Source organism: Macrobrachium nipponense, chromosome 28 (assembly GCF_015104395.2).
Source record: "Macrobrachium nipponense isolate FS-2020 chromosome 28, ASM1510439v2, whole genome shotgun sequence".
Lineage (NCBI taxonomy): Eukaryota > Metazoa > Arthropoda > Malacostraca > Decapoda > Palaemonidae > Macrobrachium > Macrobrachium nipponense.
Genome location: NC_087217.1, coordinates 29,695,735 through 29,720,942, shown reverse-complemented (window position 1 = coordinate 29,720,942; position 25,208 = coordinate 29,695,735). Strand labels below are relative to the sequence as shown.

At 40.1% G+C, this 25,208-nt stretch overlaps 1 protein-coding gene across 3 annotated transcripts in view; it reads right to left on the bottom strand.

The window, feature by feature from the left end:
- The window catches only part of LOC135201634 (beta-mannosidase-like), a 103,406-nt gene that overhangs the window by 16,962 nt on the left and 61,236 nt on the right, over nt 1–25,208 (bottom strand). For all 3 annotated transcript variants that reach the window (XM_064230702.1, XM_064230701.1, XM_064230703.1), the window contains 7 exons: nt 23,853–24,061; nt 23,154–23,283; nt 16,298–16,444; nt 15,861–16,041; nt 11,717–11,910; nt 10,948–11,138; nt 9,586–9,776 (listed from right to left, as the gene is read on the bottom strand). In XM_064230702.1, the coding sequence (XP_064086772.1) occupies nt 9,586–9,776; nt 10,948–11,138; nt 11,717–11,910; nt 15,861–16,041; nt 16,298–16,444; nt 23,154–23,283; nt 23,853–24,061 (1,243 nt within the window). The remainder of the gene's footprint in view (nt 1–9,585; nt 9,777–10,947; nt 11,139–11,716; nt 11,911–15,860; nt 16,042–16,297; nt 16,445–23,153; nt 23,284–23,852; nt 24,062–25,208) is intronic.

The window sequence follows — 25,208 nt, the reverse complement described above, 5'->3', positions numbered from 1 at the left end:
AGAGGCAGTATTTACACCAAGAGATCCATCCACAGGTAGCCGTTTTACTAAGTCACCCCCGCTGATAATTCCTCTTTAATCTTCTTAAGTGTTGGTAGAAGGAAAATATTATCTATGATATCTGAATCCAAGGCACCCTTTGAGATGTTCATTACCTGTCTTTGTTTAATCCAGGCTAACTCATATCATCTGGCTTTTGTAATGATATTGCTGCTATGAATTATGTGACAAATTCCAGTTTATTCTTTGGTTATGGTTATTTATCATACTACTAGCAAACTTACCCATCTATGATGGGTGATAAAATATGGGTGCAGAAGTGAAAAATTTATATGTACTATTTGTTCAGCAATATTAAAATAAGGGCGATTTTTATACAACCTACTACAGAACCTCTTTGTACACAATATTATCAGTTTGTCCACAACTTAATTTCAAGTTGGCAGAGTCAGTTGCTCTGCTCATCGCCACATACAGTTGGCCATGCATGAACATGGGTGACGGCAGAAACACACCAACACGATCCAAAGTCTGGCCCTGCGACTTGTTTGCAGTGAATGAGAGGGCCATGTTGATGGGAAACTGCCTGCGCCGTAACTGGAACAGAAACTGGTTGTCCGAAGGCATCAGAGGAATCCGGGGGGATGAACAGACGTTTGCCGGTGTGAGGGCCCGTTTCTATCACTGCTTCGATGACGTGGGAGTTTAGCTCCATAATGGTGTACCTCGTTCCGTTGCAATGTCCATTGGCAGGATCGAAATTCTGAAGCAACATTACCGGGCAGTACCTCTTCAATGTTATTTTGTGCACTGGCAGTCCCGATGGATTTAAGTTATTAAAAAAATCTTGCGGATATTGATGAAATATTCGCGACTTTTTCCGGGAAGTTGTACGGAAATTATGTATGAAAAATCGTAAAGTAACTAAGTCTACGGGAATAACCAGCCTCATTTCACGGCCAGAAACAGCTCCGTTTCAGGGAATCCCTTCTCACCCCCACCCCCTACAAAGGAGGGGGTTAGGTTGGATGAAACCCCATTACAAACCATCTTAGGGGTCCCCACCATAACCCTACCAAGTTTCATGCCCATCTGACCAGCCGTTTGGCCGTGATTGAATGACAGACAGACATTACGCTCATTATAGCATGATAATGGGCGTAATGTCTGTCTGTCTATCTGTCATTCAATCACGGCCAAACGGCTGGTCAGATGGGCATGAAACTTGGCAGGGTTATGGTGGGGACCCCTAAGATAGTTTGTAATGGGGTTGGTAGAAAATTACGTTTGCTTTATGAATCGCTTTCTCAATTATATGGTCAGGATACCTTAAAGACGAAAGCTGCTTAAGAATTAGTTCAAATTCTTTTTCCAGGAAATCTGGGGAACAAGTTCGTAAGGCTCTTAAGAATAGGTTGCTGGCTATGCCTATCTTGATAGAAATATCATGATAACTAAAATAGCGAATGTATGAAAGTGAGAATGTTGGTTTTCTGTATATGGTAAATTTGTATTCTGTTGTGTCTCTAATTATTAAAACATCAAGATGCTGGGCACTAATGCGTTTAATTTTGAAAGGAATTTGTTGAAATTGTCCTATCTATTATCCCAAAATATTAGAATATCATCTACATATCTCATCCACAGCATGTTTTGGTTTTATTGCATTTATTACTATAGTCTCAAAGTATTCCATGTATAGATTGGCTAAAACAGGACTACATCTGAATTTTTACTTGTAGAATGACTCCCCTAATGAAAATATGTTATTAGATACTACACATAATTCAGTTAATTTTATAGTTTTGTTAAGAGCCAGTGGGAAATGATCTTGATAGGGGGCTAATTTTTCCCTCAAAAACTTTAGAACGTTCTGTACTAGTAATTTTGTGAATAGGGAATCTACATCAAGGCTTAAAGGATTAGTGTTGTGAAATGGTATATGTGCCTCTGAATTAGTGACAAAATTCTTCCGAATGTTTAATGTGACTGGGAGAAAAAGTGCCTAAGAAAGGGGGAAGAAGGCCAGCTAACCATTTAGAAATTTTATAATTGAAAGCCCCGCCACATGAGATGATGGGTCTTGATGGAAAATTGTCTTTGTGAGTTTGGGGAATGCCATAAAAGTAAGGTAGTTTTGGGTTAATGACACTAATTTCTCCAATAGTTCAATGCTCTTTTTGTCTTGGCTAATTAATCTTACTTTTCTACATAATTCTGTGGGGACGTTTTGGAGGGGATTTTCATTAAAGAAAAACAGACTTATGAGAGTGCCGAAGCATTGAGCGTCAATAACATGGGTGGCGATCTCCATGCCAAGCGTGACTTCAGGTGGCCATTTGAAAGGTCTTGGTCGTCCATAGTACTATGTACTTTATTACTTTTATTTTTTTACTATTAATATTTTTGTCTTTTTACTATTATTATCTTATTAATACTATTATTATTATTATTACTATTATTATTATTATTATTACTTGACAAAATTTTACAGAGAAAACTGACCTTACAAAAAACAGCTTGGCCTAAGCACTCCAACCATTGTGGTCAAGACCTGAACAATGTCTGGCAAAAATAGTTCCAGTAAATTACAGGACTTTCTTTGCATACAGTCACTAAACACTAACTAAACAGTAATGTACAATCACTAAACATTAACACTCACTATGCACTTACACTCACACTTACTATACACTCACAGTTACTAAACATTCACACTTACTGTACACTCACACTCACTAAACATACACTTACTATACATTCATACTCATTAAACACTTGCACTTACTATACACTCACACTCAATAACACTAAACACTCACTGAATACTCACAATCACTAGGCACTCACTATACACTAAATGCTCACTAAAATAAAAAAACACTAAGTACTCAATAAATATTTGTAATATTGTTACTACTGTGTACTACTGCATACAGTATTGATATGTCGACTCAATTGTCGACTTACATTCGAAGGCTACCATTCATCTAGGACAACTAACTCAGACTAGCCTATACATAACAATTCAAACTTTGGCATACACTAATACAAGCGTACCGCACAGGCCTAGGCTAATATTCTAGTCCTATTCTTAGCTGAAACTGGTAATTGACGTTGGAGGCTAGTTATAGTTTCTTTGTACAACGGATAATTAAAAAAATTCCATGTATGTCTTTTCAAGCAGGCTACTCTTTCTGGTTTGCTTGCATTTGTAATTGTAAACTTGAGTTACTTGGTTTGAGCAATCCTTTCAAATAATTATTTCCAGACTTTTCTGCCTTCTGCTGCCTTCCTTGAACCAGTCTACTTTTTTAAGAAAAGAAGTACCTAAACACCAGTGATGTCGTTTTCTCGAGTTGGAACTGAGCAGCTATGCCTATCTTGGTCTTTTACACGGGAAGTATTAATTGGGATTTGCCTATGCTGGTTCACGTTGCATAAATTTTGATGCTCGTAAGTGCAAATGCTGCCACAGAAAAAAATAAGGAAACAACAGTGTTATTGGGGAATACTGTGTTTCCTCTTTTTGTTGTTTGTAAAAATGAAATATTTTCAGGTTTGTTACGTTCCTCAATGTAAGAAATGGAATAGACTCATTTAAATCCTAAACTCGCTTTGTGGAAGGGATCAGTTAATGAATCTATTGATAATGAAGAACGATACTTTGACAGGAAATTATCAGTCCACCCTAAAGAAACGTGTGCAACCATTTTCTGGTTCATTTAACTTATAAAATTTAGGCTGTCAATTTTAGCACTGGGGTATTTTTAGCCACTCTATTTTCAAGACAGTGAAAAAGAGGGAGATGGAGTGTTTGGACACGAAGAAAAAGAGATCCAGAAAATAAAGGAAACTTTAAAGTTCAAGGATATAAAGTTGCAACTGGGGGAACCCCAAGTTCCACTAAGAGTAGTGAACAACCAGTGGACGGCAAGGCTGAAGAAAAGAAGTTACAATGGAGGTAAAATAAAGGCTAAAATTTGAATGCAGCTTTGGGCCGAAGAAACCTTGCAAACACTTTAGTAATGCTTGTAGTACACCAGGTGAGGTGCAATGACGTCACTAATCCCATACAGAGATTTTCTGGTTAATCTCATTCCTCCCTCCATTGGATGCCACATTCCACACACAATACTTTTGTTGTTGGGACTGGGTTAGATTTACGCACACCTGGTGAAATCTGAAGACCACCTAAAAGTGTAAACCCCTTTGTTTTAATTTATTTTTCTATTGCCAATCCATTATCCATCTCTAGTGTTCACTGTATGTCAGTCTTGAGAAGGATGAGTTACCTGTCAATGTTTAAATATTTACAATGAAGTTTACTGGAGACTTGTCAATATCCAAACTCAGCATACTTCTGAAATACATGGTGAAATGTTACTCCAAATTATTTCTATAACAGGGAGGTAAAAGCTTTACAGTACTACACGCCTATACAGATTCTAATCAGAAAGTCATATGTGCAGTCAGTCTACATCTTGCAAGACTGGATAACAAAAACAGAACTGATAAAGCTATCATTATTTCTATTGTGAAGTCGTAATGAGACAAAACTGAGTACTAACTGATTTATTACCTGGTCACGTAGTATACATAGCAGTGTGCAGACGGAAACAGAGTGCCCGACCCTCACGTCTCACAACCCGCAAACAGACAGAGGAGAATTTGTTTCTTAGCAGTTAATAAAATTACAATAGCAAAAGACAATGGGTATACACTGATGAATTATATAACGGCGGAAAGGCCAGGAAATTCTACATGCAAACATATACATGTGATTCTTGCTGTTTAGCTAGATGAGATACAAGATCGTGATTAGTGGGTATAAAAGGTCTTTACAAGTACTCCCACCCCCAAGATAATTATTAATAATCAAAATAATTAATAATTAAATAATGCAGGTAATCACAATATCTTGTTGGTATCAGGAGCCGTCCCTGAGTTCTTGATATTTGTGGTTGTGGGGTGATCTCAACTGTTGAGTCATCTGGCAGGCCTGCTAGGATGTCGTCCTTCGTCTGGCCCCTGGGACGACCTTGACCACATCTAGGGATGTCAGTTTCTTCTCATGAGGTCTTATTTTGTGGAGGAATTCTCGGACGTCTACCGATCTCTTCCCGGGTTTTGTTATTCATCAGGAAGGCTGATTTTAATCTGTCGACGGATAAACAGTTTTCCCGTCCATGGATGTTGACGAGGTAGGCCTTGGAGTTTCTCGTGATGACACAGTATGGGCCTCTGCATGGTCTGGATAAGGGTGGGTGGCGGGCATTGTTCCTCAGGCAGACGTGGTGCAGGTTCCTAGGCTCTCTGGTCTGTAGTTATATGTCCTGTCTATGAAAGGGGTGTATCTCGGTCATCTGGTTCTGTAGGGAAGAATTCGCCCAGTACTACCAGTGCTTCCCCATAGACTTTTTCTGTAGGAGATTCTTCGTCGTTTGCTCTTGGTGCTGTTCAAAATCCTAGCAGGACTCAGGGCAGCTGCGCCTTCCAGTTTTCATCGGTACACCATGCCATTAGTGACACTTTGAACGAACAGTGGGCCCTTCCCACCATTCTGTTGGCCTTGGGGTTGTATGGCGTCATGCTGTGGAGTGTTATCACCATCAGGCATGCCAGGGAGACCCAGAGTTCTGACAAGAATGCCGACCCCCGGCCCAAAGTTATTTCATCCAGCACACTCAAACCGATTATCCAACTTCATAGTAGGGCGTCCGCCAGGTGCTTGTCGATGCTTCTGCCATTGGGGTTGCTTCCAGCCATCTTGTAGATCAGTCTATGACTGTTAGGAGGTATCTGGCAGGCCCCGATTGTGGCAGAGGTCCAATGATGTCCAAGTGAACGTGCCTGAACAGTCTTCGTGGTTGTGGGAAGTCTCCAATGCCTGATTCTGTGTGCCAGGTCATCTTGCTTGTTTGGCACGGTATACAGTTTTTTGCCCATCTCTGCACATCCTCTTTAATCCCGTGCCACACAAACTTCTCGATCGTCAGGTGCGTTGTTGTATGTCCCAATGGATGGGAGAGGCCGTGGATGATGTTGCATACCGGCTTCCTTCGTGATGTGGGTATCAGGGGGTGCGGGTGGCCTGTGCTGATGTCGCAGAGAAGTGTTGATCCCTGCTCTCCTACTGTCACGTCCTTCCACTTCAGTGCGGCGAGTGCTGTGTGGTAAGCTGGCATTTCGTGGTGTGTGGCTTGTTCCTTCGCTAGGTCCTCTGAGTCGATACCAAGGTGGAATGAATTTATTTCAATCCTTGACAGGGCATCAGCTACCGGGTTCTTCTTTCCAGGGACTTTGCTGATGGTGCACTCAAATTCTAATACAGCAGCCAAGTGCTGCTGCTCTCTTGCCAACAACGGGTCTCCCGCCTTCGTGAAAGCATGTACCAAATGCTTGTGGTCTGTCAGGATGGTAAATGGGCTGCTGTCTAGGAGGAATTTGAAGTGTTGCACAGCCTTGTAGATTGCCAGCAGTTCCCTGTTGAATGCACTGTGGTGGGTCTCTGGTGGCTTCAATTTGCAGCTGAAGAATGCAAGCGGGCAGGGGGATCCGTCCACCATCTGCTCCAGTATGGCTCCACAGGCAACGTTGCTGGCATTGGTGGTAATTCTCAGGGGGGCAGTGGGGTCTTGGTAGGCTAAGATGGTGGCTCTGGTGAGGGCTGCCTTCATCTGCTCGAGTGCCCTCTGCTGCGGTGTTTCCCATGTCAGTGACTTCAGTTTCCCCTTCAGCACCTTGGTTAGGTGATATATTACGTATATAGGCGATGTTCGGCACGAATCGTCGGTATTAGTTGACCATGCCAAGGAACTCCTGCAGGGACTTGATTGTCGTCAGTGTAAGGAAGTCCTTTACTACCTCTACCTTGGAGGCCATGGGGTGGACACCCGCTGGGGAGACCTTGTGTCCCAGGAAGTCCACATTCACTACACCGAAGGAACACTTGTTAAATCTGACGATCAATCCGTTCTCCTGAAGGCATTTCAGTACGGCCCGGACGTGTCCCAGGTGGTCTTCCAGGGACCTGGAGGAGATCAGGATATCGTCCACCTAGCAGATGCAGAAAAGTAGGTCCCCCAGGATGCTGTCCATCAGGCGTTGAAGTGTGGCCTCGGCGTTCCTGAGGCTGAAGGTGGAGTAGGAGAAGGTGTATGTTCCAAACGGTGCGATGATGGCTGTCTTCAAAATGTCATCAGGATGTACTGGCACCTGAAAATAAGATTTAAGTAGATCCATTTTAATAAGTATTTTGGCCCTGTTTAGGGCTCCTATCAGATCCTGCATGTTTGGTAGGAGGTAATGGTCAGGCGTTGTCACCAGGTTCAATAGACGATAGTCCCAACAGGGCCTCCAGGAACCATCTGGTTTCTTCACCATGTGGAGGGGGGATGGCTATGGGCATGATGCCTTTTTGCAAATACCCATCCTCTCCATCTCTGCAAATGCTTGTTTAGCATCCTGGAGCTTCTTGGGCTGCAGGTGGTGAAATTTGGCATGTGTCAGCAGCCCTGTGGTGGTGATGTGGTGGTAGATGCTTGGCTTGTGTTCCCAGCACCTGGCGTAGTTCCGGCTTGAAGACGTCTGGGAATTCATGCAGGTGGGTGCTGTATTTGGACGACATGGCAGCATATACAGCAGGCATTCCCGGGCTGGCGGTGAGTGGGCGTGAGCAGCAGGTTCCGGTGTCTAGTTTATGACTGATGTCCAGGAACCTGATGTTAGCGATGACAAAGGGCCACTCATACTTATGACCCAGAATGGATATTCTGCAGATCTGGGTTCCATAGCAACGGATGGGGCTTCCATTTGCGGCTACTAGTGCGGTTGTGGTCCTCCCTTGATGGTGGAAAGTCCTACTGCATGGCTCCCGTGTCTACCAGCATTCGGCGCCCCGAGATTGTGTCGTGGATGAAGAATCCCACAGGTTGGCTACCCTCTGCATTTTTAGGGAATGCACAGGGAGCTCTGCAGTTTCTGGCATTCTTTCCGAATCTTCATTGGAAATAACACCAGACTGGAATCATCCACGTCCTCTGCTGCTGTTGCTGTGCATTTTTTATGTATATTGCATGTGTATCCCCCTCCTCGACCTTCTCTTCTATCAGGCTGCAGGCTGCGGGTGCTGCGGTGTGCTTGGAGGCCTTGGTGAACTTGTGGAGTTTATGCGCAATGCTCACCAATTTCTCCATTGGAAGTGTATCTGCCTCCATAATTTGCGCCCTCACCTCCTGAGGAAGGTGCCGCTTGAATATTTCTCACAATAATCTGATCTCCCTTCTTTTGCTGAATTTGTCGCAGTCCGGCAACATCAGGAGACCTCGTAGTTCGTTCCAGTGTCCCCTGGGCGATGCGTCCCCCAGGGGTTGGTTCATCAGGTCCAGGGCGCATTGGGCTCTCTCCGTCTGCGCATCTAGCCAAGCGGTAATTTTATTAAACACTTCCTAGGGCAGCATCGTCATGGTGATATCTGCTTTGGTTTTTTTGTCCATGACCTTGGCTACATGGAAATGTACAACGGCCTGCAGGAAACATGACAGTATTTTACCACGAGAATGGCGGCAGCTTTAATGCCTGAGATATCGTGGTTTTCGAAGGAGAGAAGGGGATGCAGAGGATTGGTGAGTCCTCGGTTTGACTTTTGAGTTCTGTGTCTGTCATTTTGACTCTCACATCCAAAACGCGAATTAGGCGCAGTATTTAGTCTGTTAATGGTGTTTGGGCTTTGTCATAAGTCAAAACTATACGTCGTATGGTTCCGTTAATGACTTTCTGAATAGGGTCGATGTGAATCATAAATGACAGGGTCAAACGACTCGAACATGCCAGAACATACCTGGGGAGGTACGCTGTAATTAGTCCATTAGTGGCGTGGGTGGTTTTCCGAGGAAGGAGTTTTCAAAGCCTAAACTTTGTCACCGTATGGTTCCGTTAAAAGCCTCTGAAGGTAAGTGCGGCTGTAGTGAGTCTGTTGAGGGCAAAGCCAACACTGCTGTTTACTGTCACTCCTTGGGTTACCAGTTGCGAGGTCGTAATGAGACAGAACTGAGTATTAATTGATTTATTACCTGGGCATGTACTATACATAGCGCGGAAATGGAGTGCCCAAACCCAGAGTCTCACAACCCACATACAGACAGAGGAAAATTTGTGTTTCTTGGCAGTTAATAAAATGACAATAGCAAAAGACATAATGGACATACATTGATGAATTATATATTGTTGCAAAGACCATGAAATTCTAAATACAAACATATACATGTAATGGGATTCTTGCTGCTTAGCTAGATGAGATACAAGATCGTGATTAGTGGGTAAAGAAGGTCTATTTACTTTTAATTACTTTTTACTTGGCTATTTACTTTTAACTACTTTTTACTTGGCTTTTCATGCAAAGTAATATAAGAACATGACAGTTGTTACTGGTAAGACTTATAGACTGTCGATTGTAAATTTTGTAAGGACAAATATGGTTCTTTCTCCAAGATTCATATGAAGAAAGCAAAAGCACTATGTAAAATCTGCATTAATAAGATGTGAGAAGAGAATACAAAAACTTCTGCCAGCTGTGTCACTTACCATCACCATAAAGGTTACTGGATGGGTTACTGGCTACGTAGTCTTCCTCCTCAGACTCAATGCCATTGCTGGGAGAACTGACGACGAAAGGCCGACTTGCGTCGAGGGACTGAGTCAAATCTCGGACTGTTTCGACGTAGAGCTTTTTGTAATCAGCTTTATATTTCTCGAAGTCTGTTGCTGTGCCATACCTTGAATTAAGCAAGAGAAGCCGGAAATCATTCTTGAATTTGAATTGCGCCCTGTATATGAATTTACTGTTACTGCATATTACAGTTTCTGGTGAAAGTCAGGAAATAACAATAAATATAAACCTAATTAATATTTGCTTTATTTGTTTTCTTTTTTTATTGTCAAAGGTTAGGTGATGGCGTTCATGTGGCGGAGAGGTTACACCACTCAATATTTGGTTATGTTAAGATTAGTTCATGCTGGTGTCCTAGCAGATCCACTAGTGATATTCAGTACAGTCAGGGCCGGATTATCCTTTATTCCCAGTAGTACATGAGGAGGTCCATTTTCCCCTCTATTATTGATTCCTATTACTTTTTATTATTTGTTGATTTATATTGTCTAGATTTTCCTCTTTAAACACATTCTGGCCATAGATGGAAGCAAGATATTAGAATACACTCAATAAGGCAAAGCAATTACTTCAGTTAGGATAATAATTGAGTAGATCTATACTTCAGTTTCCTCCAGTGCAATGCCATTAGTCTTCCTTTTTCAAAGCAGTTCAATTTCAGTAGGGAAACAGAAGAGGGTTACTCGTGGTCCATTTGACACCATGACTTTTCGTGAGTGGTTGTAAACAGTGAGATAAGTACAAAATGTAGGGAAACCAGGAAAACATTTCATTAAATCACAGTTGATTAGTTGCTCCATCAAAACTTTCTTCAAAATCGCTGGAATGTGCTTTCACTCCGTGTCTGACTTTTGGGGTCACTTTATCCTATGAAAGAGCCTTGATAATCATGAAACCGAACCTGTCACTTAATACTCAACAAGTTTATAAACGCCTACTCTTCTGAACTCAGTTTCAGGCTACTGAATTTTTTTCACTCAGTTTTACTCATTTCGTTATGTCACTGAATCCTGTTGTTAGCAAATAAATTGTCTGATGTAGTCCCATAATTTGGAGATGCCTAAGTCCTATAAAAATCTTAATTCAGTCCCATGTACTACAGATAATATTCAAAGCTAACACAGAAATTGGGAGATTGTGGGCAAAATTTCAGTTATATTTGTGCAATAGTGAAATGGAGCTGAATTTTTATGCAAACTTCAATGGACATAAAATATTTCATTACTCATAAATGATAAATAAGTGTACATATAAAAAAAACTCAAACGTGAGATTACCAGTTACTTCTAAGAGCTGATTCGTTCTCATTGTTTGCTGCCCAGAGAAGAATACTTGGGTGATGATGGAGTCTTCGAACTTGAGTTCGAACTTCATCTGCAACACTGTCCAGGAAAGGCTGGTTAACAGGGTACATACTGCAGGCAAACATGAAGTCTTGCCAGATCAGGAGGCCCAGTTCATCCGCGATCTTTGCCACAATGAGAATATTGGAAATTGTGTTAAAATATATTGGTTGCCAGAGAGCTGAAAGGCCTTTTATAAGTTCATCACCTGAAAAACATGTAAGAAATAAATAAAAATTTACTTCTAAGAATCAACTATCAATTACTAAGCACTCAATTACAGGTAGTCCCCGGTTAACGACGGACTCAGTTAAGGGTGATCTGGTTTTATAGTTGGCAATTTATGTTGTCATAACGGGCCAAGTTTCGGTTGTGGTGCTGATAGAGTTATGACGCCAAAACATACCTAACAGAGGTGTCATTAACTGGTTATCTGTGCTATAAGTGCCGTATATCACTGAGTTTCAGTTAATGGCAGTGTTTGCTTATCAGCACCCCTCCGGGAATGGAACCCCCGCCGATAACTAGGGACTGTTAGTAAATGTTTGAAGAGACCGTGGTCAGAGTTGGCATTTCTGTAGTATAATTTTGTGCAAAAATATTGAAAGCAATATGCACAAAGCAAAATGTTGGCAATCAGTTCAATTCTTGCTTATTTCCACGATTCAAATGTGCGCAGACTTTATGCGATGCAGATGATTACCTCATAGAAGGTGTCTGTCTCGTAGATGCCTCCTCCCCAGACGCGGATGCAATTCTGGTGGGTTATCTGAGCTGCCTGGAGAAACTCCAAAGTATAGTCTTTGCTCACCACCTCGGGAAGAATGTGAGCAGGGATCCAGTTGCTTCCTTTCATGAACATCTTCACATTGTTCACGTGAACACGGTAATGGCGACCTACCGACAGTTTAGCAAAGAATGTTCACTGTAGTGTAGACCCCAGCACTGGTTCTTTAAAACTAAACTGTTTGACTAAGGCGATATCTTCCAAAGAATGTCATTGTCATAATATTTAGTCTTATTTACAGGAAAAATGAAATGATATTGGGTACTGAGAGAGTTGGCAAAGCTTTCAGAACTTCTTTTGCTATAAACTGTATTTCGTCTGATTACATGAAAATCTTGCAAACTTTGCAAACATATTTCCTGACTGAAAGAAAAATAACTTTACATACAAAAGTTACTGCTGGGGAAACTGCCATCTCCAAAGAGAACACAGAATGGAATGTTAACAGCAAATTATGAAAGAATAGAAAGTTGTTTACTTGGTTTGTGAGGTCTTACTGACCTAACACTGTGACGCTGAACTTAGTTTCTGATTTCCCTCTGGAAGTTCCTCTGTTTTAAAAAAATGTTCTCTGTCTCTGTAGCTTTGTTTCATATTCTTTTTGCTGGTTAATAAGGTGCAGATTATGAACCAACATTTAGGATGCTTGTGTAAGATCTGTGTTGATTTATACAAAGAGAAATGTTGAAAATTTGACTGCAAAACACAGATTCATAACTGGAGTGCATTTAAAAGATTTTATCACAAATGAGGACGTACAATGGAAAACAGATTGAAATGGCTTGGACTAATGGAATGACTGACATTTTGGTAAAAATGCCATCCTTCGTTTGTCCATATCTTTTCATTATATACCAAAATGTAGAGTAGTTTACGGCCTTTCCGCCAATATATATGTATATATATGTATATATATATATATATATATATATATATATATATATATATATATATATATATATTGTTATGAACCACTGTTGGGTTAATCAGGTTCTTTAAAAACATAATTATGAAAAAATAAATAAAAAAAAATAAGTAAAAAATAAATGAAAAAAAATTTATCAGGACTGAAAATCTGGCAGCAATTGAGACAGTCAAAGGAGGACGAAACAAGTAATACGAAACAGAGACCTTAAGACTAATTTATTATATATAAAATGTACAATTGTTTGAATTCAATATTTACGTAAAGTCATCAGTGGCAAAGCAAAAACCATTAAGCAAAAATAACATATTTAATCTGAAAATTATCAGAAAAGGCAAATATCAAAAAGGCAAATATCGACCAATCAGTATAACAATCTTTAACAAAATGAATGAGTCAGTACATCAAAAAATAAACATTCCATGCAAGCAGGGGAAAAAAAAAATTTACATAAAAGTATCTGTAAATGCCATAACAATTAATACAGTAACCTTAATACGAGCAGTTAGCAAATAGTTAGCAAGAAAACATACGGTTACAACTATAGAAACAAATTAATAATGGACTATAAAAATCCAAAAACAGGGTTAACAAATTATGCCACAAAAACACGGTATCCATTTCCTGATTACTTTACACATTAACATTGAAACCCTGGAGAAACCTTAAGGCACAAAAGCCTTCTACAGTAAATGCTGCAGGACACAGCACACCCAGGAAACCGTGGCAAGTTGCAGAGATAACACACGAGGACCCGCTAAGAATACCTCCTGAAGAAATTTATTAAGCCGAAGCTGTCAACCAAACAGACGAAGCTGCCCTTCAGGAGAACACAGACGAAGCTGCACACACAACACAGACGAAACTGCCCTTCAGGAGAACACAGACGAAGCTGCAACTCTGAAGCCGTGGTCCTCAACATAACACAGACGAAGCTGCTAACCCAGACAAAACTGGCTCTGCCGAACATCTTGATGCTCGTCCTTAACCCTGCAGGTCCCGAGTCATAACCAAATAGCCATTACGGGCTCCAAACGGGACTGCATAGAACCCCCATGCTGCTTACAACCTGCTCAGGTCTCTGTACCTTACTGACTGAAGCAGTCAGACACGGGCTGTCGGACGTTACCTTACCTCCACCTCTTCTACCAATAAACAAGAGGTGAAACGACCCTCACGGGGAAACAACCCGAAACAACCGTTTCGATCGTCCGAGACAAGAAAACAATACAAGAGGTGCTTAACACCCTTACACCTCATCACCCTTAAGAAAAAAAAAAAAGAATATTTTTTTTTTTTTATCCTGTAATTACTCTCTCCTCCAATGTCGCCGCAAAACAGCCAAACCATACAGAACTGATCCTGGCAAGGTCGCCAAATGTTATGAACCACTGTTGGGTTAATCAGGTTCTTTAAAACATAATTATGAAAAAATAAATAAAAAAAAAATAAGTAAAAAATAAATGAAAAAAAATTTATCAGGACTGAAAATCTGGCAGCAATTGAGACAGTCAAAGGAGGACGAAACAAGTAATACGAAACAGAGACCTTAAGACTAATTTATTATATATAAAATGTACAATTGTTTGAATTCAATATTTACGTAAAGTCATCAGTGGCAAAGCAAAAACCATTAAGCAAAAATAACATATTTAATCTGAAAATTATCAGAAAAGGCAAATATCAAAAAGGCAAATATCGACCAATCAGTATAACAATCTTTAACAAAATGAATGAGTCAGTACATCAAAAAATAAACATTCCATGCAAGCAGGGGAAAAAAAAAATTTACATAAAAGTATCTGTAAATGCCATAACAATTAATACAGTAACCTTAATACGAGCAGTTAGCAAATAGTTAGCAAGAAAACATACGGTTACAACTATAGAAACAAATTAATAATGGACTATAAAAATCCAAAAACAGGGTTAACAAATTATGCCACAAAAACACGGTATCCATTTCCTGATTACTTTACACATTAACATTGAAACCCTGGAGAAACCTTAAGGCACAAAAGCCTTCTACAGTAAACGCTGCAGGACACTGCACACCCAGGAAACCGTGGCAAGTTGCAGAGATAACACACGAGGACCCGCTAAGAATACCTCCTGAAGAAATTTATTAAGCCGAAGCTGTCAACCAAACAGACGAAGCTGCCCTTCAGGAGAACACAGACGAAGCTGCACACACAACACCAGACGAAACTGCCCTTCAGAAGAACACAGACGAATCTGCAACTCTGAAGCCGTGGTCCTCAACATAACACAGACGAAGCCTGCTAACCCAGACAAAACTGGCTCTGCCGAACATCTTGATGCTCGTCCTTAACCCTGCAGGTCCCGAGTCATAACCAAATAGCCATTACGGGCTCCAAACGGGACTGCATAGAACCCCCACCCCCATGCTGCTTACAACCTGCTCAGGTCTCTGTACCATACTGACTGAAGCAGTCAGACACGGGCTGTCGGACGTTACCTTACCTCCACCTCTTCTACCAATAAACAAGAGGTGAAACGACCCTCACGGGGAAACAACCCGAAACAACCGTTTCGATCGTCCGAGACAAGAAAACAATACAAGAGGTGCTTAATTCTACGAATATTATATATATATATATATATATATCTATATATATATATATAATATATATATATATATATATAGATATATATATATAAACTAAAAAATGTATCCTGTACATTCAGTTATATGTATATATCTAGGTGGGAGAAAGTACAATCACAGCAGTGGCTCCATCCCCTTTTGTATGTGTGCGTGATGGACACTACATTTCTGTCCGCACAGCCTCCTTATACGCATCCGTCTCTGAGAAATAAAGTTAGTAAGAGTCTCTCCTTGTCTTAATCCAGTCCTCACAGGAAGAACAATCTATCAGAGAAGTGGTAGATGTAATGTAGTTGGGAACTAACCAGTCAGACCGATCAGAAAATGATTAAGGAAGGATAGAGATAAGGACTGGGCCCACTGGGAACTCAAGCCGAAATTACACAAGAGAAGAGAGAATGGAGACGCTTCATATGATGTTTAATTTGATAAAGTACAGGGAAAACATGAGAAAGACTTGAAGGCTAAATATTATATTATCAAAAACACTGTGGCAAGAATCAGACCTAGAGTTTCGTTGGCTGGGTCTACGAAGTCCTGATTAAGCTCGACAGTTCGAAATCCGACTCTGACTTCTTTCGAAGAAGTAGGCGACTCTGATTTTGGTTTCCATGTAACGTTCAGGTCATAAAGTGCACGAGGACCGGGTATGCCGAAACCATTTGGCCACCACATGTCAACTAAATTCTGTAAAATACGTAATCATTACTAATTACATGTAAGTAATAATCAGATCAATTGAAAAGTGATTATGTCTAAATCATGGCTGGAGCTAAAGATATTATGAGTGAATATAATGGATCCTGTCTCGGTTGGATTACACTTGGTAAAAACAAGTTTAGGATAGTTTGTAACCATACATGCTTTGGATGTTACATTCGTGCCTAACAAGAAAAACAAACATGAACATTTCATCGTTTACAAATTCTCTTCTATGACAAACCTGGCCTATTTCAAATGTGACTGTTTTCGAGGCTTCAAAATCCTTTGCAATGATGGTTGTTTCTGTCGTCACATTGAACACGTCTCCAAGAAAGATCTCAAGTTCGCCTTCTATTGAGCCAGATTCTAATGCTGAATCGAATACAACCTGAGGGTAACAAAATAATGTCATAAAAAGGCACGCATCTTCTTTCACTGTTACCCCTGCGTTAAGGGTTCGGTAGCCTGATGCGCCTTAAAACATAAGACATGGTTCACTGTTTGGCAAAGGGATTTTTATGAGTGAATGCCCTTGCTCTTATCAACCACAGTTATTGGTGGTGGGCTTCGCCTTTGACTAAAAAGTCCACCTGCAAGGCAGCAGTTTCCACAGTTATTGGCGGTGGGCCTAGCCTTTTACTCAAAAGTAAGACTACAAGGCAGCAGCTGTCTTTCTAGTCTCCTTTTACGACACACAGGCTCTATGGTGGTGGTACTCTTACACCACTACCACAAGGCAATCAAAAAGGCATGCATCTTAATAACTAAAAGCGTTAGATTGCATTATTGGCTTCTGTATTTTTCTTTGACCTGAGGGATACTCTCAGAAATACGAATTTTTATACTATTTTGATTTGTTTAATACAAATGTATCATCATTTTCAATAATAATGATAATAACCAAAATTCAACTGTACCTGATCTGAAGAGCAGGTAGTCTACTATCATTCTACATCGACATTAAATGATGCAGTCGTATTAAAATATAATACCAATTGCAATTTAAAATGTTTTATCCAAAAAATGTTGGAGTCATAATTTAATACATGTCCCATTAAAAGTGACAATAATATTGCCTTTTCTTTTTAAAGAATGTTGGTAATTAAATGTCGAGTTCGTTATCTAACATCTGTGGTACACAAAGACAAAAATAATATATGGAGACTGCATTTTAGAGTGCATGATACTGGTTGTGGAACAATAAAAAACAAAACAAAACACCAGAGGTAAATGTACAAATGTGAGGATTTTGGGAATAATAACGAGCAATTGATATACAGTCAAGTGGAGGATGTGAAATACCCAACACACCCCTCGCTCACACCAACCACGCCAACACCCCCACAATTTGCCATTTTTTTCATCGGAAAGTCTCATTCTCATAGTTTCAGCAATTTAAAGAAAATGGTAAACGTTTGGCTTTCAGACTGGCTCCTGCTCTGGGAAAATACCAACCTACCGTCTCATTAGTATCTGACAGTGAAATATGACAAATTTTTAATCTATTGTATTTTGCATAACTTACAAACCTGAGGTCTTTGCGTATGGGGAAAATTTAAAGTACGAGCTGAATCCAGTTTAAAAATAGAACAAGGTTGGTAGCATGAATGAGTTAGCTAACGGGAAGAGAGAGTGTAATGGAGCTTGACTTCTCTCCATTTCACATACACCATGACATATTAGTTATCTTCCAGCCCAGGTAACTGTATGAGGGGTGGCTTGAGGTGGGCCATTTACGTAAAGACCTCAGGTTTTAAGTTATGAAAAAATTAAATTAATTAAAAATTTCTCTTTTGTTCATAACACACGACACAAACCCTCAGTCTTTACGTACGAGGAGACTTATTTTTGGTGGGAGGATACAGTAAGCTGTAGAACTGATTGGTGGTTCGATCTGTTAAGAGAAAGATTACTCAACAACCAGAGATCTGGGCTTCGACACAAAAGGAACTCCAATCTATATTGTCTAAGAAAAAAGGTTGCCCAATGGTTTGTCACACCCCAACCAATGGCAGCGAGTAGGGAGGGGCGTTCCCTCTAGTGTTTTCATCCTCTGGCCCTGCCTCTGCCTCCTCTCCCGGCTCTGGTAGGATGGGCTGAAAAGGATGCTGCTGAGTTGTCTTCTTAGCAGACGCAGGGAAAGGCTGGCAGTCCCTATGAGGACCCATCATGGCTTCAGATATCTTAGGCAAAGGATAAGTGGCAGTGATTATTGTCTGCTCTTCGTCCCATCCACTGCAGCCTCAAATTGGTCCTTAGGAAAGAGTGACAAAGATCTAGAACTGTTCCATTCCTATGTGCCAAGGTAGAATCTGGGCCAACAAACTTGGTGATCTTAGCTAGGACAGCATCTCTTCTCTTCGATATCCAATTGGCTCACATCCTCATGTGTGTGTGTCCCAGAAAGAACAGAGGTAGCTAAATCAATCATGAGATCTCCCAAACCCTTTCTCGGACTATCTAGAGAGCAAGCAATAGAAGAATGAGAAGTAGTAAAATCTTCCTCAGAAGAAGCAACAAAAGACAATTTTGGTGAAGGAGAGGAAGAACATGAAGGAATGGCAGCATTCGACACCATTGGAGGCACAAAGCCTTCCCATGATGGAACACCCAATTTCCTTTTGTATCTCTTCTTACCAAAACACTTCCATTGCTCTGGGGACCAATCAAGACACATTGAGCAGGGGTTACTTACGATACAATAATTTGATCTGCATCTGCTACAAGTCGAATGAGGATCAGTATCGAGGGAGGCAAGATAACGAAAATGACATTTTTATAATAAAATAAAGTTTTATATATACTTACCAAATAATTACATAGCTATAATTTCTAACTAGTATGACAGCTTAAATTCAAATTTCATGGTAGCGATTCCTATGTGTAGGTAACTAGTCCTACCCACTAATGAAAATTCTGTTTGTTACATAAGAGAGCCTGCAGTGGTAACTGCCACTGGTTGGTGCTCAACTTTACCTGTAGTGGCATGGTTGTATAGCCGTGGGTTGCCTCTACTTCAGAGGGAGCTTTGCAAAGGACTCCGAAGGTTACCAAAGCATTAGTGGAAGTTTTGCAGCGGAGTGAAACGATGGCTATCAAACATTTCCAAAAAAGTGCCCTTGCTCTGGGCGTAATAAAATAGCACTTTTACCTACACTAAAATAAAAACCACAACCCATCCACTGAGAATATTGGGTGCTCCAGGTACATTGTATCCCCTCAGCTCCCCCAAAAACTCAGCACCTTACTACAAGGGGAAGAAATAGAAGGATAAAATCCTATGCTTCCTTCCATGATACTATCCCAGTTACTAATAATCACAAGGTACTGCCAAAATGTTTCAACACAGTTTCACTTCTTTAAAATACTGAAAAGCGAAGATCAATTACACTTCTAGTAGGACGAATGTAGCACGGATGTAAGGGACAAGTAGTGCCTGAAAGCTATTGAGGTAGAAGATTTTCTGATGTCTTTAGCTTTCACTTAAAGGGAAGAGAATGCTCTCCTAAATCTGAGTCTCAGACAATAAAGTACATTTGGTTAAAGGACAAGATGATCAGTCATAGGGCGAGATAAGCTCTTGTCAAAACACCCTAGGGGTATGGATGGTCTTGAACATCTGGTACCTTTCACGTAATACCTGAACATCCCAACTGGACAGAAAGCTCTCTATTCTTCCTCAGAGCTAGTGAGTACTTCTGGATCTTCTGGACGCTCAGAGTATAAGCTGGCACCAGCCTGTGGTTGGCAACAAGAGAGCTGGACATTCAGAACATAAACTGGTGCCAAGCTGGGGTTGGCACCCAAGAGCTGGGTGCCAGATGAGCTATGAGCTCGGGTACTGTCTGGGGCTCCTGGAAGTCAAAAATGTCCATAAAATTCTTAAGGGAGAAAGAAATAGATCCAGGAGATCCAGGACTTGGATGGGTCCTCATTCTTGGCTAAAATCCAAGGGAGAAAGAGTAATCCACGTCCACATCTTCCTTTTTTGGATGTGCCAAGGACTTGAGAAGTCACTGAGATAGGGATGACAAAAGAACTGGGTCTCTATATTTAAACCTCAGATAAGCATAATTCTATACCCTTAAATGTTGGAATACAAGATGCCAGGTTTCCTTGGAAAGAAATGGGGGAATTCACAAAGGGGATCATGGACGTCTCAACAGACGAGACATAGAGCTTGAGCCACCATCTTGAGAAATCACCCCCTAAAGTCTGGCAGTTGAAGAGAGAAGTCTGATTTCTATGTCTTGCAATAACCGCTGCAACATGTCCGGAAAAAACTCTTCAATTGACAAGCCTCTGCACAGTCTGGAGCCTGTCAGAGCAAGAGTGGACCACCTTGGTAAGATCTCTTGAGGAACCATGACATGGGTAGAAAAGGGCTAAGATCTTATGCAACCTGCAGTTAGCATAAAGCTTGTGTAGCTCCTTGACTATGATGAAGTTCGTGAGCAGAGGAAGTCTGATGAACCAGTCTGTAACATGGTGTCTGTTGCACATGCTATAGGCATGGTATGGACAACAAAAGAGGAAGATGAATATTCCTTCAAGAGACAAACAGGTTTTAAAAAACATCCAGCCCCAAAAACCAGGGGATCAAAGGTCAATGATGAAGACAACATGTTTCTGACAGCTCAGTGTCTGATAGGACTTTAGTTCCCTGAACAAACCAAACGACTAGAAGACGTGATGATATGTCCACAGACAAAGGATTCTTACTATTTAGAGGCAGGGAGCATGGGACAGCTCCTGCTTACAAAAATATGTTAGAACTGTGGTCTTGTCTGAATGGCTACAGTCTAGGAGTGTACTAAAGTTAAAAGCATTGAACTTTTCTTGAGCAAGTTCTACCTCCATGGGAAAGAAGTAAAGCATCCGTCTTTCTTGGGCTACATAACGGAAGATCCCCTGGTTCCTCTAGAGGGCTCCCTGTTGCTAAAAATGTGAGCTCTATTTTTTCTACTTAAACTCTGCATGTGGTCTCGACATGGTTCAGAAGAAGTCAGGTGGCGAGACTGATGGCTCTCCCTTTTGTGAATTTCATTATGCATCGAGTGTATGCTAAAATCTATCGAGTCGTGTGAACTAAGTAAACATTTATTATTGTAGATTAATTTGAGCTATAATTAATGTAATGGTAAAAAAACAGCCAAGACTTTGGGGTCCTTCAACTCCAAAAATGAGTAACTGCAACCGAGGTTTGGACAAGGCTTTCAGAGTCAAGGGTTGGCCTTCTCCTCCAAAATTCCATCCAGGTAGGAAGAAACATAGCACCTCTTGGTTCACGGTCAGATACACTGTGGTAATGAGTGTTACTCTGTTAGGGACTTAGCTTGCCATTCATTACATGATTCAATTGGGCAGTGTTGCACTGATTAGTGGTGACTTTTGAGTAATGTTCTGAGACTCGCGTTGATAATTTTCTTGTTTAATTTTTTGTACATTTTGCACTGCTATTGGTCTGTGTCCCGTGAGGACCACGTGGCGCCTCTGGAAATGAGATTAGATTAATTGGGTAATGTTCAGTAACTTTGTGGTGTAAATATTGTAAATAGTCATGAACGCTTTATTTTTGTATTAAATTAGAAAAAAGTCTGTACTATTTTCTCTAGTCCTTAACTTGGGGTCCGGCAGCTGAGCCTAAGGGTTTGACTATTATTTTCCACTATCATCAGGCACAACCTGTTACCCTGTTAGGTTTAAGCTTAGGTGAAGGAGCTTCTCTTCCAAAAGTAAGTGTTTGGACAGCTACTAACGTAGTTCATAATTTATTCAGAGCCGTGAGAAAAATATGATCCTGAAAGTTATAGGCTTGAAGGTTACTCGGAATCAGTGATAGATAATACATCAATGAGATGAATAAAAACTTCTGCAAATATCCAATGTTTACAGAGAGGACGACAGAAACAGAATGTGGTGGTCTGCTGAATCGTTCTTAATATGTTTGTTAGTGAGCTGGACTAGTTACCTACACTAAACATCAGAATCGCTATTGCAAAAATTGAATTTAATTTGTCATACTAGTTAGAAACTAAAGCTATGTCATTCCTTGGTAAGTTACTTACATAAAAACAAGGGTTGTTACCTACCCCAAAATATTAATTTTCCTCTAAGGACTAGTCTTCTTAGATGATTCATGGGTTTGCATCTGAAATGCAGATACAAAGGAAATAACACACAGATATTAACAAATATATGACAGAAACACAATAAAAAAAATCCTGAACGCCAAGGTGAAGAATGAACAGGAAGTGAGTAAAGAACCGGCTTCTAAGCTAGAAAAGGGAGCACAACAGTTTGAAAGATAACTGGGTAATGCTTTCATGGCACCTACATTGTTCTATCTTTAAACCGGATGCAGCTTATGCCTCGAGAGTTTCCCCATACGTAAAGACCAAGGTTTAGTTTCGTGTATGAACAATTAATCCTTTAAACTGACATGTCCTTTGCAATTTGGTCACTGTCAAAAATCTATGGAAAAATAATGACCCCTGAGGTAGTATAACTCACAAATTTCAGCAAAATCTGATGAAAAAAGGGTAGAAATGGACAACTTTAACTTTAATACTTTCATGATTAAATAATAATACCGTACCCGCACATTAATTTTGTGATAATAATGTGTAGACTTTTTTCATATTGCAAAATATCTTACATATGCTGGAAATAATGCTAAGGTGTATTTATGCTTATGCATTTGAATGTATAATTGAATGATTTATGAGTAAAAAGTTCTACGCCGTTATTATTTTATCGTTTTTTTTTTTTTTTTTTTTTTTTATAAAAACCTGTGGATGCTTTATTAATATCAACTCAAAAGTATATAACCCTGACATTACAAACTTGGTGAACAGTCATTTCTCAGGCGTAAAGAGCATAGTTCAGTGCCAAACTTGTCATTCTCATGTCACTTCTCACAGAACACCCAATCTGCTCTTTAACAATCTGAGAACAGGATTTTGGCAGTGATTTCAACTAAGGAAATAGTAATTTTAACAGATTTTATCTGCATTAAGCAAATAATAATAATAATAATGATAAGGAAATATAATGGTAAGATGGTAATAGTAAAAGAATGAACAAAGATATGATACTTCTAGCGTGACATTCCATCCAGGTCTCAGACTGAAGTCAGGCTTAGCAGGAAGCTCCTCTGTTGGTGTAGCAGTGAACAAAATGTCACTTATCTTGAGGGTGTCAAAGCCTGCAAGCTTCCAGTGCTTCCTACAGAGTACAATGACATTATTATTACATTAACATTGATTTTATACGTTCTAGTAATGTTTGCATGCTCCTCTTGCCCAATTCAGCAACTAAGCCCTCAACGGTCTTACAGTATTTACCAAGTATTCATAAAAACTTAAACAACCCACCAGTTCTTAGGCAAAGTTGATATATCAAAGAAACATTACTAAACCTTTAACTTATATAAATGTGCATTCACATCTCAAAAAGTAATGTTTGAATGCTTTTATATGCAAGTGAAAATATTTTGACAATATATTCGTTCCTTGATAAAATCTCCTATGCCTCTGCTCACGTGTGACTGTCTATGTATGACTAAGTGAATACCCTAGAGAATATGCGAGTGAGTTTGCTTGCTATATTCAAACATGTTTCAGCAAATACCCCTAGAAATGACACTTACATTTGTGTAAAGAGAGAGAGAGAGAGAGAGAGAGAGAGAGAGAGAGAAGATGTGCGCCAAACAGCAAGATGACTTACGTTCATCTTTGCAGGCAAAGGGAGGAAGAGAATGAGAGTGCGTGTGGAAAACGAGAGAACCATCTCACCATATTCCCATATTAGGAAAAGCCGGTCCCCAGTCCCAGGAAAAAGAGGCCTGCATCTTCCGGATGTGATTAGCATGGCACTCCCCTTGGTACTCCTTTGGAACACATTTGGGCGGCACTAGGTAGTCCTTAAGTTGGTCCTCAAAGGCTCGAGTAGAATAGGTCAAGGGCGATTCGAATCTGATCTCGAGGTCTACCACATTTGACTCCTGTTGGTGGGAGAGTAAGCTTCATTATGTTCAGTAACCTATCTCGGCTCTGCTTTTGTCTTTTCCGTAAACTATTAATATCATTATTTCAGTAACATGAGCTATGATTTGATGAGTAAAATAAGCAATCTTGGTTTGAATTTTAACAAAAAGATTTGGACATTATCTCAGAAGCCCTCTGCAATTCACTTAATAAAATTATTAAATTATATCTGTTGGCACCATTCTCATTATATATGCGTTTAATATTTCGCCAGATAATCCTCCTAAATTCTGTTTCCTTGCAGGATATCAAGAAGTTAAGCAGTCTTTGGGCTATGATAATTCTCCTGTATGGAACAAAGCTAAAGGTATTTGGGATATAAAAAATAAAGATCCGCAGAGTAGGTTCTTCATTTGTTGAAAAAAAAGATTATGAATAAATAAATTAGAGACAGGCTGGATATTCATGATCATGTTTACCTGTCTGTACACCTGTCAGTTCATCGAAAATGATGTTGAAACTTAAGTGTAGACGACAGTTTGTGGGTGGAGTCAGTCTACTCACTATAGCCTTGCCACCACGACGAGAGCTCTCTGGTGTGGCGTTTAAAGATCTGCCTTGTTGCCAGTTTTACAAAAGCAACAACTGACCTGTGTGTAACAGACCTTTGAATGTCTTTGAGACAAACCCGAGGCTATAATTATAAGATTGTAGGGGTTTTTCATTCCCAGGTACTTTAATCTTCTTCCTATTCGGCCTTGCTCTCGATCTCTCTTCTAAATCTTACAGCTGTCTGAGCGAGAGCATTTTTCTGAGATAATAAGGCCCTCCATTCGCCTTTTCCTCTAGAAAATACCTATTTATTTTGTATACAATTGCCTTTTCTCGGCTGTGAAGTTGATGTCTATCCATGGCTGTGAGATGACCAGGAATGACTTGCAAGTCAGTGTCAAAGTCACTCAAAACTACAGTCAGGCCAAAACTTTGCCATATCATATTCAATCAATATTCAGTCATTGTGTCCTATCTATTAATTTGTGTGTGTGAGAGAGAGAGAGAGAGAGAGAGAGAGAGAGAGATCTGTCTGTATACGATTGTTTATTTTCTCACTCGTCCAACTTACTCTGTTATGCTTTGTTTCATATTTCCTAGCTCACCAATTTA